Source organism: Chrysochloris asiatica, unplaced genomic scaffold, assembly GCF_000296735.1.
Source record: "Chrysochloris asiatica unplaced genomic scaffold, ChrAsi1.0 scaffold00111, whole genome shotgun sequence".
NCBI lineage: Eukaryota > Metazoa > Chordata > Mammalia > Afrosoricida > Chrysochloridae > Chrysochloris > Chrysochloris asiatica.
In genome coordinates, this window is record NW_006408629.1 from 7,175,014 (window position 1) to 7,191,580 (window position 16,567).

Here is a 16,567-nt window from a genome sequence, read left to right on the forward strand (position 1 = left end):
AGGTCTTTAATCCACGCTGAGCTGATTTTTGTATAAGGTGTGAGTGAAGGTCTTGTTTCAATCTTTTGCATATCGATTTCCAGTTCTGCCAGCACCATCTGTTGAAGAGACTATCTCCTCCCCATGTAATATACTTTGGCCCTTTGTCAAAGATCCCTTGGCTATATGTGGATGGGTTAATTCTGGATTCTGGATGCTGTTCCATTAATCTATGTATCTTTCATTGTAGCAGTACCAAGCTGTTTTGGCCACTGTAGCCATGTAGTAAAATTTTAAATCAGGGAGTGAGAGGCTTCCAACTTTTCTTCTTAAGCAGTGTTTTAGCTTATCCTGGGTCTCTTTCCTTTCCATATAAAGTTTGTAATTGTTTTTTCCATCTCTCTAAAGAATGTCATTGGAGTCTGGTTTGGGATTGCGTTCTACGTGTAAATTGCTTTGGGTAGTATTGACATTTTCAAAATGTTACATCTTCCTATCCAGGAGCATGGTATATTCTTCCATTTTTATAAGTCTCTTTTGGTTTGTGGTTGTTCTTTTTAAAGAACTATCCAAAATAATGTTATCTTTTTTAATAACTTGACATCAGCATCCTTTGTTGTTGTTGTTAAGTGTCATTGAATTGCATAGCAAACCTGGGTTTCTGAGCAGTAGGGTTTCTGAGTAGCCGGCTGGTGGGTTTGAATTTCCACCTTGCGGTTCAAACAGAGCTCACGTTCCAGTACTTAGCCTACAGTACCACACCAGCATCCTTTAGCTCAATTAAAAATAACAAAAGTAGTCAATCTGAAAATCATTCTGATTTTTACTTTCTAACTCCTTATTTTCATGTGATTTTTCCTTTTAATACAAATTGATATTTACGGGAAACACATGCTCCCCCCCACTCCCCACTTAAAAAACAAGTACATTTGTTTGTTTTCAAATGTTTTATTGCGAATTATGTGATAGTTTACATGGGAGAACATTAGCTTTACATTCATCCTGTCATATATCATTTCATTGCCATGGTTACAATCCCCTCCATGCATAATCAAGGAACCAAATGATATACACTACAAGCCTGCCCCCCAGTCTTCAGCACACAGCCCCTCTTCATCTCTGGGTCTAGAGTCCCCCGTCACTCCATCTTTCCATGTTGTCGTCTTTGCCTCCGTCTCTGGCGTCACTACTTCTCTAGGTAGGGTACCGCTCTCTGTTCTTCTCCCTTGCTGGTCCCAGGAACCTCCGCTTCTGGACTGCAAAGTTAATCACTCCCCTCCTTTTTGCTACAAAACATCTACCTTTACATTTGCAACCCTCACAGTCAGTCCTGATAACAGTTATTCACTATTGTACCACAAGAGACCTAGCCCCATATCTCCTTTCATCAGCCCCGCCCAGACAGATTGGATACTACTCAGTGGAGATTCTACCTTCATTTGTTTGTTTAAATTGTGAAAAAATAGCTATATAAAAATGCAGGATGAATTTAATTTAATGATTAATTTATACTACGAAGCCCTATTTGATAGAAAGCAAGAGGTGGGCAGAATTATATGAGTATACATGCTCATGATCTTATTATTGGATATAGCTGAATGACTACTAAAAAAACAAGATTTGTAGTACAAAAATGAAGAGCACAGAAATCCTGGTATCAGACTGCCTAATTTCAAATTCCTTCCTTCAGTACTTACCAACCAGGTGAACTTGGGCAAATTACTTATCTCTGCTCGTCAGTTTTCTCATCAATGAAATTGGGATAACAGTAGCTATTTCATACTTAGAAAAATATCTGGACATAGGAAATAATTAAATGTTACATCTTATTATTATTATCACTGATATTTTTCAGTATTCTTAGGTATCTCCATGTACAATATTTAGTTTACATCACTGTAATAACCAGTGGTCAGGGAGAAATGCACTGCTGTCTCTGAGATTATTACAGGAGATTATGACTCATGTCCAGCTGTCTGAGTTATATAGTACTGCCATGAGTTCATGACTTTAACAAACAGAATTGTATGTCCTCATAGTTTAGAAGACTAGCTGTCCTTACTGAGGGAAGACGTCCTCCTCTGTCATCTCTGGAGGAAGGTCTTTGTCTGTTTGATCTTCTGCTCCTTTGCAGTCTTCATGTGACTTGGCATCTCTCTTCCCACATCTCTGCTATGCAGACTTGCTTGTTTTAATCTTCTTTATATATTAAAAGAGAGTCCAGGTGTGGCGCTGTGGGTTAATGTGCCAGACTGCAAAGCCGTTTGAACTACAAGGTCGGTGTTCAAGCTCACCAGTCGCTCCTTGGAAACCCTATACAGGGTCAATATGGGTCAGAACTGACTCAACGGCACCTAACAACAACAACAATATATTAAAAGAAGGCAGCTGGTAGCATAATGGTTACGAATTGGGCTGCTAATCTAAAGGCAGCAGTTCAAAACTTCAAAACTACCAGTGGTTCTGCAGGAGAAAGATGAGGCTTTCTGCTCCCGAGAAGATTTACAGCCTCGGAAACTCTATGTAGGGTCACTATGAGTCGGAACCAACCACGGCACATAACCACCACCACCTTAAAAGGACTCCTCGTGTGGCATTATAGGATAAGCACTAGACACAGGTCAGTTTGACAAGATTGGCTGTTCAAACTTACCAGCTGCTCCTTGGAAACCCTACACAGGCTTGCTGAGTCAAAACAGACTATACAGCAGTTAAGAGCAAACAGCAACATACCTAAGGTTATAATCCCATTTGGGAATGCACTGTCTGTTATGTTAATGAAATAGGATTAGTGTAGGGTGTGTTTTGAGTCAATCTCTTCTAAGATATGTTGCTGTTGTTTAGTGTCATTGTGTCAGTCTTGACTCATAGCCATCCTGTCTAGGGTTTCAGAGGCGTGGCTGGTGGAGTTGAACTGCCAACCTTTCAGTTCAAACCAACCTTTCGGTCCAGTGCATTATCCTTCAGCACCATGCCAGGTCTCATATTAAGATATGTTGTTAAATGTAGTTGAGTCAGTTCCAACTCATAGCAACCCTGTATAGGGTTTCCAAGGAGCAACTGATGGGTTTGAACCGCCAACCTTTTGGTTAGCAGTCGAGTGCTTATCCTACAGCGCCACACCAGGAGTCTGCCAAAAAACAATCAATCCCATTGTCATACTATTGATTCCAACTCATACGAACACCGTAGGATAGAGCAGAACTGCCCCATAAGGTTTCCAAGGTTGTAAATCTTTACAGAAACAGAGCTCCTGGTCTTTCTCCCACAGAGTGGCTGGTGGGTCTTAGCCTCCAGCCTCTCAGTTAGCAGCTAGGTGTTTAACCACTGTACCACCAGGGCTCCTCACCACAGGCATATGTTAGGAGTTACGGTAACATGTATTTCTGTGGGACACAGTGTAATCCATAAGACCAGGTATGCATTTTAACCCATTTGTTTACTGTTTTACATTTAAATTGTTCTATATTAGGAATCTTGCAGGTTATGTCTGCCAGACATACTGCCAGACATTGTCACAGTCCTTTTGTTTCACTTAGAATAAAATCCAAAGTCTTAAACCAGGCCTGGGAGTTCAAGACAATCTCTTCCCCACCATAACTCACCTTTAAAATTTTTATCCCTCACTTACTTACTGCTCCAACTATACAGGTCTCCTTAGTGTTCCTGCCTCAGGAACTTTACACTTGTTCCCTGAAGAGTGCTTTTCCCCAGCTATCTGTAGGACTCATTCTAGCCCTTCCTTTGTGTCTGTGTTCAGATGTTACTTTATCAGAGAACTCGTCCCTCAGCCTACTTTATAAACTGGCACAAGTACACATAACCACCAGTACTCTATGCTCCTTAGTTAGCCTGCTATGTGCTTTTTCATTGCACTTGTCCATCTCACCATCTGTCTGTCTCCCCACGTTAGAACATATGCTGTAGTAAAGCAGACATTGTATGCTTTCCCCACTGCTGTTTCCTTACACGTAGCACAGTCCCTGATTTGTTAAATGAATAAGTTAAAAAATACTGAATGGATACCTATTCCAGTCTCCTACTGATGTCTCGTATAGTCAAATGAGAATCATGTAAATTGTCATAGTCTTCCAAGCTTCCCTAGGAAATTAGGCTAAGAGTAGATCTGAAATAAGATGTTTCTAAGTATTAAATTTAACTGTAATGCTGAAGGCAAGAACTCCCCGTAATCACCAATATATGCCAGTTGGTCCATTTCCCAATCATCCACAGTGACATCTTCTCTCCCTTTGTTCCTTGCTAGCTGTACCACCTGCTGGCTGACACGCAGATCTGCCTGACACAGCCTCTTGCCTCCCTGCTTTCTGTGCTCGTCTCAGAGTCGACCTTAGCATCTGCTGTCCTGTGCCTTCCATGCCCACTTGACGGCTCATTGCTTGTTGCTCAATTAATTTCATCCTGGGAAACCCCTTTTTCTCATACTCATCCTTCTCCCTAGCTCTGTCTTGTCTGTTTTAATGAGTTTCTCTGAATCATACCTTATTTCTTCCAGTATTTGTGAATCCACAGTCTCCAATTATAATTGGCGACCAGAAGATTAATACTTTGAAGAATATGTCTCTTTCAAGGAAAATGTAAGATATAAGTTTTTAAATAAATTAGATGTCCAACAAGTTCCTTTAGAAAGTTTACAGAGATCTTTATCTACTTATTTTCCTTTGTTTTTTTCCTCAAATACGTGACGGTTTTAATATTCAATTCAATTTCTAGCATTACAGATACTGCTTTCTATTTTTTTATCAGAAATATTTCATTATACATTAAAGCATGAAGCATTGAAACCAGAAAAGGGGCTAGGGAGACACCTGTGTGGTGCTGTAGGATAAGCACTGAACTGATAACCATAAGATCAGTGGTTCAAACCCACCAGCCACTCCTCAGGAACCTTATGGTTGTGGTGGTATGCCATTTTGTCAGTTCCAACTCATAGCGACCCTGTATAGGATTTGAGGCTGTAAATCTTTACAGGAGCAGAAAGCCTCATCTTTCTCCCACAGAGTAGCTGGTATATTCAAACTGCTGACTTTGCAATTAACAGCCCAATGCATAACCTGCTAGGCTATCAGGACTCACTATGAGTTGGAATTTACCTGACAGCACTTAATAACCAGAAGCCCTAACTAATGCTAAGTTTTATTTAGGAAAAATGGGGTTTGACTTCCAAATAGATAGCTTAAAAGCAACTTTTAAAAATACAACTAGTGTTTAAGTTGGACATTTCTCATTGATAAGAAAAAATTAGTTTTCCTTATGTCAGTATAATCCAGGATTTCTGAAGACACATTCAGCAAAACACTAGTCTCTCAAGATGCTCCTTTGTTGTTGTTGAGTGTTGTTGAGTCCATTCTAACTCCTAGTATCCCTATGCACAACAGAACAAAGCACTGCCCAGTCCTGCACCATTCTCAAAATTGTTGTCATGTTTTAGCACATTGTTGCTGTCACTGTGTCAGTGCCATTTTGATGGGAGTCTAACTCTTTTTCTATAACCCTGTATTTTGGCAAGCATGATGTCCTTTTCCAGGGACTAGACCCTCCCGATAACATGTCATAAGTATGTGACAGGAAGTCTTGCCAGCCTCGCTACTCAAGAACATCTGGCCACACTCCTTCCAAGACAGATTAGTTTGTTCTTTTGACAGTCCATTGTACTTTCAATATTCTTCCCCAACACCATAATTCAACTTCTTGGTTTCTTCTCTGATCTTCCTTATTTTTTGTCCAGCTTTTGCATGCATATGAGGTAACTGAAAACACCAAGGCTTGGATCAGGCACACCATATTCCTCAAAGTGACATCTTTGTTCTTTAACACTTTAAAGAGGCCTTTTTCAGCCGATTTGCTTAATGCAATTTGTCATTTGAATTTTTGATTGCTGCTTCCATGAGTATTGATTGTGGATCCAAATAAATCAAAATCTTTGACAACTTTATTTTTCTCCATTTATCATGAAGATACCATGATGATCCAGTTGTGAGAATTTGGGTTTGTTTGTTTGTTTTACATTGAGGTGCAGTCCATACTGAAGACCATAGGTTTTTTTATCATCTTTGGGTGGGGAAGGGGTATGTGATAACTACATACGAGTCCTGGTGTGTCACTGTAGGATAAGCACTGGACCTCAAGATTGGTTTGAACTGCAAAGTAGGTGGTTCACACTCACCAGCAGCTCCTTGGAAACCCTACGCAGAGTCACTATGAGTTGGAACCAATCCAACGGCACTAAACAACTCTTTATCATAAGCCTCTTATTATAAAGACTTACAATATATATCAGAAATAAATTTGCATCTACAACAAATACCTGTTTAGTTTTGTTTAACCATTGTTTTGCAAACAGATTATTATTAAATTCCTTTCTCATAAAGGTTGTATTAATATCCCATTGAACATACTGAGAAACAACCGATTTAATCATCAAAGGAAAAAAGGATGAATTATATTAACTAATATTTGTTGAGGGTTTTCTCTGTTTTAGATTCACTTCTCATCCTATTTGAATTACTTATTTAAACTTAAAACAAACCTTTAAGTTGTTGTTGTTGTTAGGAGTCAGTTCTGAGTCATAGTGACTCTATGCACAACAGAACGAAACACTGCCCGCTCCTGTGCTAGCTTCACAATTGTGATTACACTTGAGCCCATTGCTGCTGCCACTGTGCCAGTCCATCTCATTGGGGCTCTTCCTCTTTTTCGCTGACCCTCCACTTTACCAAACATGATGTCCTTCTCCAGAGACTGGTCCCTCTTGATAACATGTCCAAAGTTTGAAAGACTAATGTTAAGGAACATTCTGGCTGTACTTCTGACAACACAGATTGGTTTGTTCTTTTGGCAGTCCATGGTCCTTTCAGTATTATTCACCAACATTGTAATTCAAACCATCAATTCTGCTCCAGTCTTCCTTATCTTTGTCCAACTTCCACAGACGATATAGGTACTATTTTTATCCCACTTTTATAAATGAGGAAACTGGAGTTCTGAGAGGGTATGTGTCCAGGGTCACATTGATAGTGGAATAAGCATTTGCATCCAGGCAGTCTGTTCTCCATGACCATTGACGACATGAAAAAATGTAAATGAGGCCATTTATAAATGCTCAGCTGATAAAAATGAGTTACTGGTTGTTGTTTTTTCACTGTTGTTGTTACATAGATATTGCTGGAATTTCTCTGCCTCAGAACTTGAGTGGATACTCTTTGTTGCCATTATCATCAGAAACATTTAAGAATGAACACAATTTCACTTACGTACGTCCATCCTGGATCCTGAGTGAATTCCATGGATGTAATGTCAATGCGTCTACCTACATGCTTCGAACTAATCAGTGGAAATATATAGCCTACTCTGATGGTGCTTCCGTGTTGCCTCAACTCTTTGGTAAATTTTTTGATACATTTTTTCAAGTGTAATATTACACAGCCTTGCTCAAGATCTAAAAATCATTAAATAAATGAGTACCTGCGGCTTCTCAAGCTGAGGTAATTTACATAAGATTGCCCCTGTGAGGAACAGCTTCTTTGAAAATCCGCACAGAATTTCAGAGCAGGTGTCCTTAAGGCATTTGATTTAGATCTTGTGATGGAAACCGCTGATTTCTCTGATGAGGCGTCTTTTAATACTCATGAGTATCTTTTCCAATCAGCAGTCAGGGTCTCTTGGTTTCAGCTGCTCCAGAGTATTAACACCTATTTTATGGAGACAGATTTTCTGTATGTATTTAATCCTCTTTATAACCTTATGGAGTCCTGGTGTGGCTCTGTGCGTTAATGCGTCAGGCTGCAAAGCCGTTTGAACTGCAAGGTTGGCGGTTCAAGCTCACCAGTTGCTCCTCGGAAACCCTATACAGGGTCACTGTGAGTCGGAACCAACTCTATGGCACTTAACAACAACATACAACCGTATAATATTATATCATCATCTTCATGGTACTGGGGAGGTTAGAGAAATTCCATTATTTCTGCAAGGTCTCAAACCTAAGAAATGGTAAAACTGGGCTTTCAACCCAGGTCTGACTCAATCAAAAACCCATGCCTGTTCTACACTATAAAAAATACCTACCAGTGCCACTATTATATGAATTAATTTTTAATCAGCATTATTGGATTTGCCCCATTTTGTAATTAACATGTGTTAAAATCATTATTAATATTTATTTCCTTCCTAGTTACAAATGTCAGAATCATTAACTCAGAATAATTTTTTAGGTGCCAATCTGACTGAACCACGTAACTCTAAGAGCAGGAATACTTAGCGTTAAAAGAAAGTCCTTAAATGTTCATCCTAATGAGTAATGGGCATCTCTTGCTCATTCATTGGCAGTGTTCTACAAAAGGCTGGTATAAATACCAGAGGATCAGTGCACAAGGGAGCCTTTTCGTCATTCTTTAGGGTTTAATCACTGACTTCCTTCTCCCAAATTACTGCCATCTGAAGTCATCTAGTAAACCAGGTGTGCCTTCAATGCCTCATGGGGTAATGTACTCAGATAGGCCCATGGAAAAGTTTTCCTCAACACATATTGTTCATTTCTTAAGTCAGAAAATCTTTCATTTGCTTTTTGCCAGTTAGATTGGCATCCTAATTACATTCTGTTTTCACATGAAATAGTAAATGGGTGTTCATGTATCTGAAATATTTAGTAATACTTTCTTGCTGGTAGTGATTGAGAGAAGTTATGGTGTGTTCCCTGCCCTTCTCTCCCTGTCTGTCCCCCAAACCCCATGGCTATTAGTTCAAATGGACTGTACTGATAAATATAACTTTCAAATAATCTAAGAGCAAGATGCTGATATATAAAGAAAACTAGGACTAAGTGAAGTTACAAGAACTTGTTTTAGCTATAGCAAGAATTCTTATATCCAGAAAGTCTGGGTTGTTGAAATGGGATAATATGAGCACTTCTACATTTTTTTTCTCTGCATATCAAAGTAGACAAGACATTACAAACAGAAAGAATTGGGTCTAAGTTAGTTTGCTACTAGTAAGGGTTTGACTATTCTGCCATCTAAGAATGTATAACAAAACCAGTAGCAAGGTGATGGTAGATAACTGTGGCAAACTGTAGAGGAGTGTTAGTTAGCATACAGGACATCATTGTACTGTTTATTTTGTTGTTTATGACTGTATTAGGAGAAACTGAAAATAAAAACTCTGATACATCATATGTCATAGATGTTTCCAGAGAAAGTCTCACAAAATGTTTTTTAGTAGATAACTATTTTGACAGGTATCTTTTCTTTCAGATCTCTCCGTGGATCCAGACGAACTAACAAATATTGCTACAAAATTCCCAAACATCACTTATTCTTTGGATCAGAAGCTTCGTTCCATTATAAACTACCCTAAAGTTTCTGCTTCTGTCCACCAATATAATAAAGAGCAATTTATTAACTGGAAACAAAGTATAGGGCAAAACTATTCAAATGTTATAGCAAATCTTAGGTGGCATCAGGACTGGCTGAAAGAACCAAGGAAATATGAAAGTTCAATTAATCAGTGGCTTAAAAACTGACAATAATCCAAACAAAAGTAACGAAATACTGTTCTAGGGCTACTTATTAGTATGTCAAGTGATATCATCAATAATGTTTTTAATATATTATAGTTTTAACATTACTGAGCTGTAGTTATGGTCAAGGAATTTATTATGTTTTTAAACAAAATGTCACACAATTAAAAAATTCTGTATTAGAAAAATGACCAGTACTAAAACTTCATTCTTACCAATTTCTAGCAACTTCATGAAACTGTTAGAAAGTTGGAAGAAAATACTCTAATATAAGGCCATGTTTTGCTGAATATTATAAGACGTTTTAGGATTTCAGGATTATTACATATGAGACTTACAATGTTATTTGTGAGTATCTAATGGGACACAGGAGTACTGGTATGGTGCTGTGAGCTAATGCGTCAGACTACAGTGTTGTTTGAACTGTAAGGTCGGTGGTTAAGCTTACCATCTGCTCCTTGGAAACCCTATACAGGGTGACTATGGGTTGGAATCAACTCGATGGCACTTAACAACAACAATGGGACACAGACAAATTGCCTAATCCTGGCTGTGACTAACGTTGTTGTGTGCCTTCTAATCAGTTCCAAGTATGTTTAGAAAAGTTATGCTAAGCACTGCCCAATTACCTCTAAAGAAACAATACCACTTTATACTTCCACCAGCAGTGCATGCCTTTACATCCTTGCCAATGTGGTATTTATCAAAAATGTTTGTGTTTATCAACCTGATGGATAAAACCTATAATAAAGTTAATTAACAAAATTTTTCTTATGAGGAAATAATATTTTTATATATTTAACAGCCTCTAGAATTACCTTTGTCTTTACCTTCCCTTTTCCTCTCAAATTTTCTATTAAATTGTTTGCCTTTTTTAAATTATATGAACACTTTAAATATTAGCTCATTATAAGAAAAGCTGTAAATATTGTATTTTCTTATTCATCATTTTTGTCATTTATCTTTGTCCTGGTAGTTTTTGAAATGCTGAAAATTGTATATTCTGTAGTCAAATATATATATAGTTGGCTTTTAAGGCTTTGCTATTTGTGTCATATTTAGAATGGTCTTCACCACCTGTTGGTTTCTTGTAGGTTTTATTTTATACCCTTACATTTTTATTCCATCTGGAATATATTATGTACTTGAAAAGTAACTTTAGTTTCTTTTTTGTGAAAATAACAATTGGCCTTTTATTGAATAAGATTTTCCCCCATTGGTTGGAAATACCATTTTATTTTATGACATCTTTTATTGAGAAAATAATCTTTTCCCCATTAACCTGAAATATTACTTTATTTTATGCCAAAGTCACATTTACATTTGAGCCTTCCCTGAGCCTTTTATTTTTCACTGGACCATTCTATTTTACTTATTAGAACTTTTGTTGTTATTGTTCATTGCTGTGAAGTTGGTTCCAACTCACAGTGACCCTGTATAGGGTTTCCAAGAAACAGCTGATGGGTTTGAACTGCCAACCTTGTGGTTAGCAGTCCAGTGCTTACCCTATAGCTCCACATTAAAATTACTTTTGGTGGTGGTGTGCTGTGGAGTCGGTTCCAACTCATAGTGACCCTGTACAGGGTTTCCGAGGATGTAAATCTTTACAGAAGCATAAAGCTTCATCTTTCTCCTACGGAACCGCTGATAATTTTGAACTGCTGACCTTGAGGTTAGTAGCTGTAACCACTACGCTACCAGAGCTCCTTAAGACTACTCTGAGTATATGTCAATATCTAATTTTCTTTTTTTGCTGTTTTAAATTTTCCATACAAATTTAACATCAGTGTGTCTAGTTACAAAAATGAATAATCCATTTGCTTTAATGAAATTATAGTAAACATATAACCAAATGCAGTGAGAATGGAATTCTTTTATATCGGTTTAAACAAGAATATAGTATGCCTTTCCCTGTGTTCAAGTCTTCCTTTATGTTGTTGTTGGGTGCCATCGAGTCGGTACTGACTCATAGCGACCTTATGCACAGCAGAATGAAACACTGCCTGATCCTAGACGAATCTCGCTGGAAATCTTCCTCTTTTTTCTAACCCTCCACCTTACCAAACATATCCTTCGCCAGCAACTGGGGCCTCCTGACAATATGTCTGAAGTATGAAAGACCCAAGTTTGGCCATCCTGGTCTCCAAGGAGTACTCTGGTTGCACTTCTTCCAACACAGATCTGTTGGTTCTTTGGCAGCCCATGGCACTTTCAATATTCTCCTCCAACACCATAACTCAAAAACATCAGTTCTTATACGGTCTTCTTTATTCACTGTCCAGCTTTCACATGCATATGAGGTTATTGAAAATACTATGGCTTTTTTGTTTTCTTTACATTGAGATATAATCCATACCAAAGGCTGTGCTCTTTGATCTTCGTCAGTAAATATTTCAAGTCTGCTTCACTTTCAGCAAGCAAAGTTGTATCATCTGCGTATCACATGTTGCTAATGAGTCTTCCTCCAATCCTGATACCACAATTTTCTTCATGTAACTCAGCTTCTCTGATTATTTGCTCGTTATACAGGTTGAATGAGTATGGTGAAAGAATACAACACTGTTGCACACCTTTCTTAATTTTAAACCATTCAGTGTTCCCATGTTCTGTTCAAACAACTGCCTCTTGGTCCATGTACAGATTCCTCAAGCACAATTAAGTGTTCCAGAATACTGTACTTTGCAGTGTTGTCTATAGCTTGTCATGATCCACAAAATCGAAAGCCTTTGCATAGTCAATAAAGCACAGATAAACATCTTTCTGATAGTCTCTGCTTTAAACCAAGATCCATCAGACATCAGCAATGATATCCCTCGTTCCACAACCTCTTTTGAGTCCAGCTTGAACCTCTGGAAGTTCTCTGTCAATGTATGCTTGCAGCCGTTTCTGTATTACCTTTAGTAAAACTTTACTCATATAGGATATCAAAGATATTGTCCAGTGATTTCTGCATTCCATTTGGAATGGGCACAAATATGGATCTCTTCCAATCAGCCTGCCAGATAGTTGTCTTCCAAGTTTCTTGGCAAAGATGAGTGAGTGCCTCCTGTGCCACCTCACTTTCTTGAAAGATTTCAATTTTTATTCTATCATTTCCTATAGTATTCTAACTTTTCTACATATACATCAGTTTATTTCATGTAGATTTTTGACAAGTTGTTGTTGTTAGGTGCCATCGAGTAGGTATCAACTCATAGCAACCCTATGCACAGCAGAACAAAACACTGCCTAATCCTGGGCCTATCTCATTACTGTTGCCATGCTTGAGTCCATCGATGCAACACTTGGCCAATCCATCTCGTTGAGGATCTTCCTCTTTTGCCTGACCCTCCACCTTACCAAACATGATATCCTCCTCCAGCGACTGGTCCCTCCTGACAATATGTCCAAAGTATGAGAGATGAAGTTTGGCCATCTTGGCTTCCAAGGAGCACTCTGCCTGTACTTCTTACAAAATGGATCTATTGGTTCTTTTGGCAGACCTTGGCACTTTCAATACTCTCCTCCAACACCATAACTCAAAAGCAGCAGTTCTTCTAGGGTCTTACTTATTCACTGTCCAGCTTTGTTGTTACATGCTGTGGAGTCGCTTTAGGGCCTTCCAAAAAAAGTCATCTAGGACCCACACCCTGGTGGCACAACAGTTCAGTGCTAAGCTGCTAATCAAAAAGTTGGCAGTTCAAACTTACCCAGTGGCTCCTCAGGATAAAGGGCTGGCAATGTGCTTCTGTGAAAATGACAGCCAAGTAAGCCCCATTTGTTGTCAGGTGCCATCGAGTTGGAACCGACTCATAGTGACCCCATGCACAGCAGAACAAAACAATGTCCGATCTTGGGCCAACCTCACTACCGCTGCCACACTTGAGTCCATCAATGATGCCACCTGGCTGATCCATCTCGTTAGGGCTCTTCCTCTTTTTCTCTGACCCTCCACCTTACCCAGCATGAGATCCTTCTCCAGTGACTATTTCCTCTGGACAATATGTCCAAAGTATGAGAGACAAAGCTTAGCCATCCTGGCCTCCATAGTAAGCCCCACAGGAAAGGTCAACTCTGCCCTTTGAGGGCATTTTCAGCTTGCTGACAATGGGTTTTTTTTTGTTGTTGTTTTTTGCTAGGCACTGGGGATATGATCATGAAAATGACAAAATTTCCTGGTCACAGAACTCAAGATAAGGGGCTCCTTCAGCAATTGGCAGGACTGTTACCTATTCATATCCAAACTCTTCCATGCATCTTAGAGTTGAAAATGTTTCCTCAGCCTGGAAATGTGAACCACAGAAGGCTCCCACACCTCCATGATCCCCAGACTAGCAAATTACAGGAAATTGTATTTCCACTATGATTAATGGAGAGGGTGCAGAAAAGACAAATTGATGCTTCTAACAGTAAAACTAAAAAAAAAAAAAAAAAAAAATGTGAGGAGGTAGGGCTAAATAAGAATTTAAACCATTTCCTGTGTCTTGGATTTCTTTTTTAAAAATTGGCTGCCTTATCACTTTCTTAGTCACCTTTTCTCTAGGCTTATTGGAGGCATAGTCCCTCCTAGCAACTTCCCATCTGCTGGAAAACAGAACCAGGAGAATGAAGAGTCGTGATGACATATCTTTCATTGGATGAAATTATTGGTGGAAAGGAAGAAAACCTATTAATGCCCTCTTCAGACCAATGAAATTAATTTTATATCACTGAGAGAGCAGCTGTGATCTGCTGCTTCTTGTAATGAGTATTTGAAACAATCTGCAAAGCATTGCTACTCCCATTTGCCAAGCAACATCATTGACTTTAGTTCTTTGCAATAGCATGCTCTCATTGTTGGCCAGAGGAAGACATATCGTTTTAAAGGTTCGTCAATTGGGTTTTGCTTTTGCTTTAAATGTGGTTGTTTCCTGCGTTCTTGTTTTTCTCATGAGCTGCAGATCCATGACATTTCAAATCAGTTTGTTTAAAAAAAAATCAAAACTAAAGCATTTTCTTTTTTTTTTTCTGTTGGCAACCATGAAATCATTTCTCAGGAGATTTCTCTCTGGTACGTTGGTTTGGTGTTAACATTGCCCTTCAGAAAAGCACAAAAGGACCTCTGCCCAGGTGTGCTCTACCTGTAAATAGCAAACAGAGAGGGTCTCCAAACCGAGAAGTTCACGACTCCCTCAAAGACAGCGTGGGGGGTCGCAGACAGCATGTGGAAGAGGATACGAGGAAATGGGGGGTGGGGTAGCGGAGAAAAGGGTGGAGAATAGGAATCATGTGTACTCCTCGAATGTACAACCCACATTTGAGTGGCAAATGACTAGGACAACCTACAAAAAACAACAAAGCGCAAATCCGCCGGATCGATCACCCCTATTGTGCGTGAGCTTTTTCAACTAACTTTGGGAACTTGTAGACCAGAGTCGCGCCCCGCGCTGCCACACCATCACTTTGGTTGCGTGCCCTGCCCGCCCTCCACGGTGCCACCTCCTCTTCCTCTGGGTTAAGGATGGACAATCCCTTCAGCTCAATTGTGCCACCAGCACCCAACCTCTCCGCACCCAACTCGCTGGGTTGGGGTCTTAACCTGACTTCTGAGCAGGAAGGTCCAGCCCCGGGGATGTCGCAGCTCGGGCCGCCCAGCCGCCGCGTCCACCTGGTCTTCCTGGGGGTCATCCTAGTGGTGGCTGTGGCCGGCAACGCCTTGGTGCTGTGCCGTTTGTGCGGCGGCCGCGGTGGGCTCTGGGCGGGGCCCAAGCGTCGCAAAATGGACTTCCTGCTGGTGCAGCTGGCCCTGGCAGACCTGTACGCGTGTGGGGGCAAGACGCTCACGCAGCTGGCCTGGGAACTGCAGGGCGAGTCGCGCCCAGCCGCGGGGGACGCAGCGTGCCGCTTCGTACAGCTGCTGCAAGCGTCCGGCCGCGGCGCCTCGGCCCACCTAGTGGCACTCATCGCCCTCGAACGCCAGCGCGCCGTCCGCCGTCCGCAGGGCCAGCCGCTGCCCACTCGCTCCCTCGCCGTCCTGAGCTGGCTGCTGGCGCTACTACTCGCGCTGCCCCCGGCATTTGTGGTGCACGGGGGCGCCCCCTTGCCGCCACGGTCGCACCTGCCAGCCTCCCGTAGCTGGCCAGGGGAGCGTCGCTGCCGCAGCATCTTCGCACACGTGCCGCGCTGGCACTTGCAGGTCTACACCCTCTACGAGACCGTCGCGGGCTTTGGGGCGCCCGTCGTGGTCATGGGCGTCGCCTGCAGTCACCTGCTCTGCGCCTGGTGGCAGCGCCGGCCCCGCGCCCCGGCGGCCACAGTGCCTTGGTCCGCGAGCCCGGGCCGAGCCTCCGTGCCCTACGCACTGCCCCGTGCAAGGGTGCAGAGCCTGAAGATGAGCCTAGTGCTGGCGATGCTATTCGTGGGCTGCGAAGTGCCCTACTTTGCCGCCCGGCTGGCAACCGCATGGTCGTGGCGCCCCTCAGGCGACGCGGAAGGCGACGGCCTGGAAGCGGCGTTGCACGTCGTTGAAGTGGCCAACAACGCGCTCAATCCCTTCGTCTACCTCTTTTTCCAGGCTGGCAACGGCCGGATTTTGAGGAAGCGCCTATGCACTGCCTGCTGCGCACAAGGGGGAGTCTCGGAGGGCGACGATGAGGTGACCCATGGCCACCAGGCGCTCCATCGCCACCGCTGGCCTCACCCTCACTATCACCACGCTCGGCGGGAGCAGCTGGAAGAGGGCTGCACGCGCCCACCTCCGCCGCGCCCCCGGCCGCTGCCCTGCTCCTGCGAAAGCGTCTTTTAGATGCTGAACGGCAGACAGATCTTGGCTCAGACGCCACGGAAGTTGAGGACAGGTGGGATAAGTTTGGATAAAAAACGTATCCAAGGGGCAGGAGAGTCTCCAGAGTTACACTGAAGCTCTCTCCCTCCTCCATTCTTCCATTATAACTAGCTCCTCTTAGTACTTACTTTATCCTGTACTCTTCCAGCTTCTTTTCACCCTATCAGTCCCTCTAACCTTTCCCCAGTTGTGACTGACAGTGAGCCATTGGAACTTGTAAAAATTGTGTGGAGGTTACAGAGTTCTTATTTTTG

At 41.5% G+C, this 16,567-nt stretch overlaps 2 protein-coding genes across 2 annotated transcripts in view; both read left to right on the forward strand.

Moving 5' to 3' along the window:
• The window catches only part of ARSK (arylsulfatase family, member K), a 44,670-nt gene extending 35,045 nt beyond the window's left edge, over positions 1-9,625 (forward strand). The window contains exons 7-8 of the mRNA XM_006867881.1: positions 7,156-7,380; positions 9,246-9,625. Of these exons, the coding sequence (XP_006867943.1) occupies positions 7,156-7,380; positions 9,246-9,514 (494 nt within the window). The 3' untranslated portion in view covers positions 9,515-9,625. The remainder of the gene's footprint in view (positions 1-7,155; positions 7,381-9,245) is intronic.
• Positions 9,626-14,990: 5,365 nt separating this feature from the next.
• GPR150 (G protein-coupled receptor 150) lies at positions 14,991-16,274 on the forward strand. Its single transcript, XM_006867894.1, has one exon. It carries the CDS (start codon positions 14,991-14,993, stop codon positions 16,272-16,274), a length of 1,284 nt encoding a protein of 427 aa, XP_006867956.1.
• Positions 16,275-16,567: the final 293 nt, after the last annotated feature.

Excerpts from the sequence above, each read along its gene's own strand:
- GPR150 (XM_006867894.1), top strand. The coding sequence starts at position 14,991 with ATGGACAATCCCTTCAGCTCAATTGTGCCACCAGCACCCAACCTCTCC.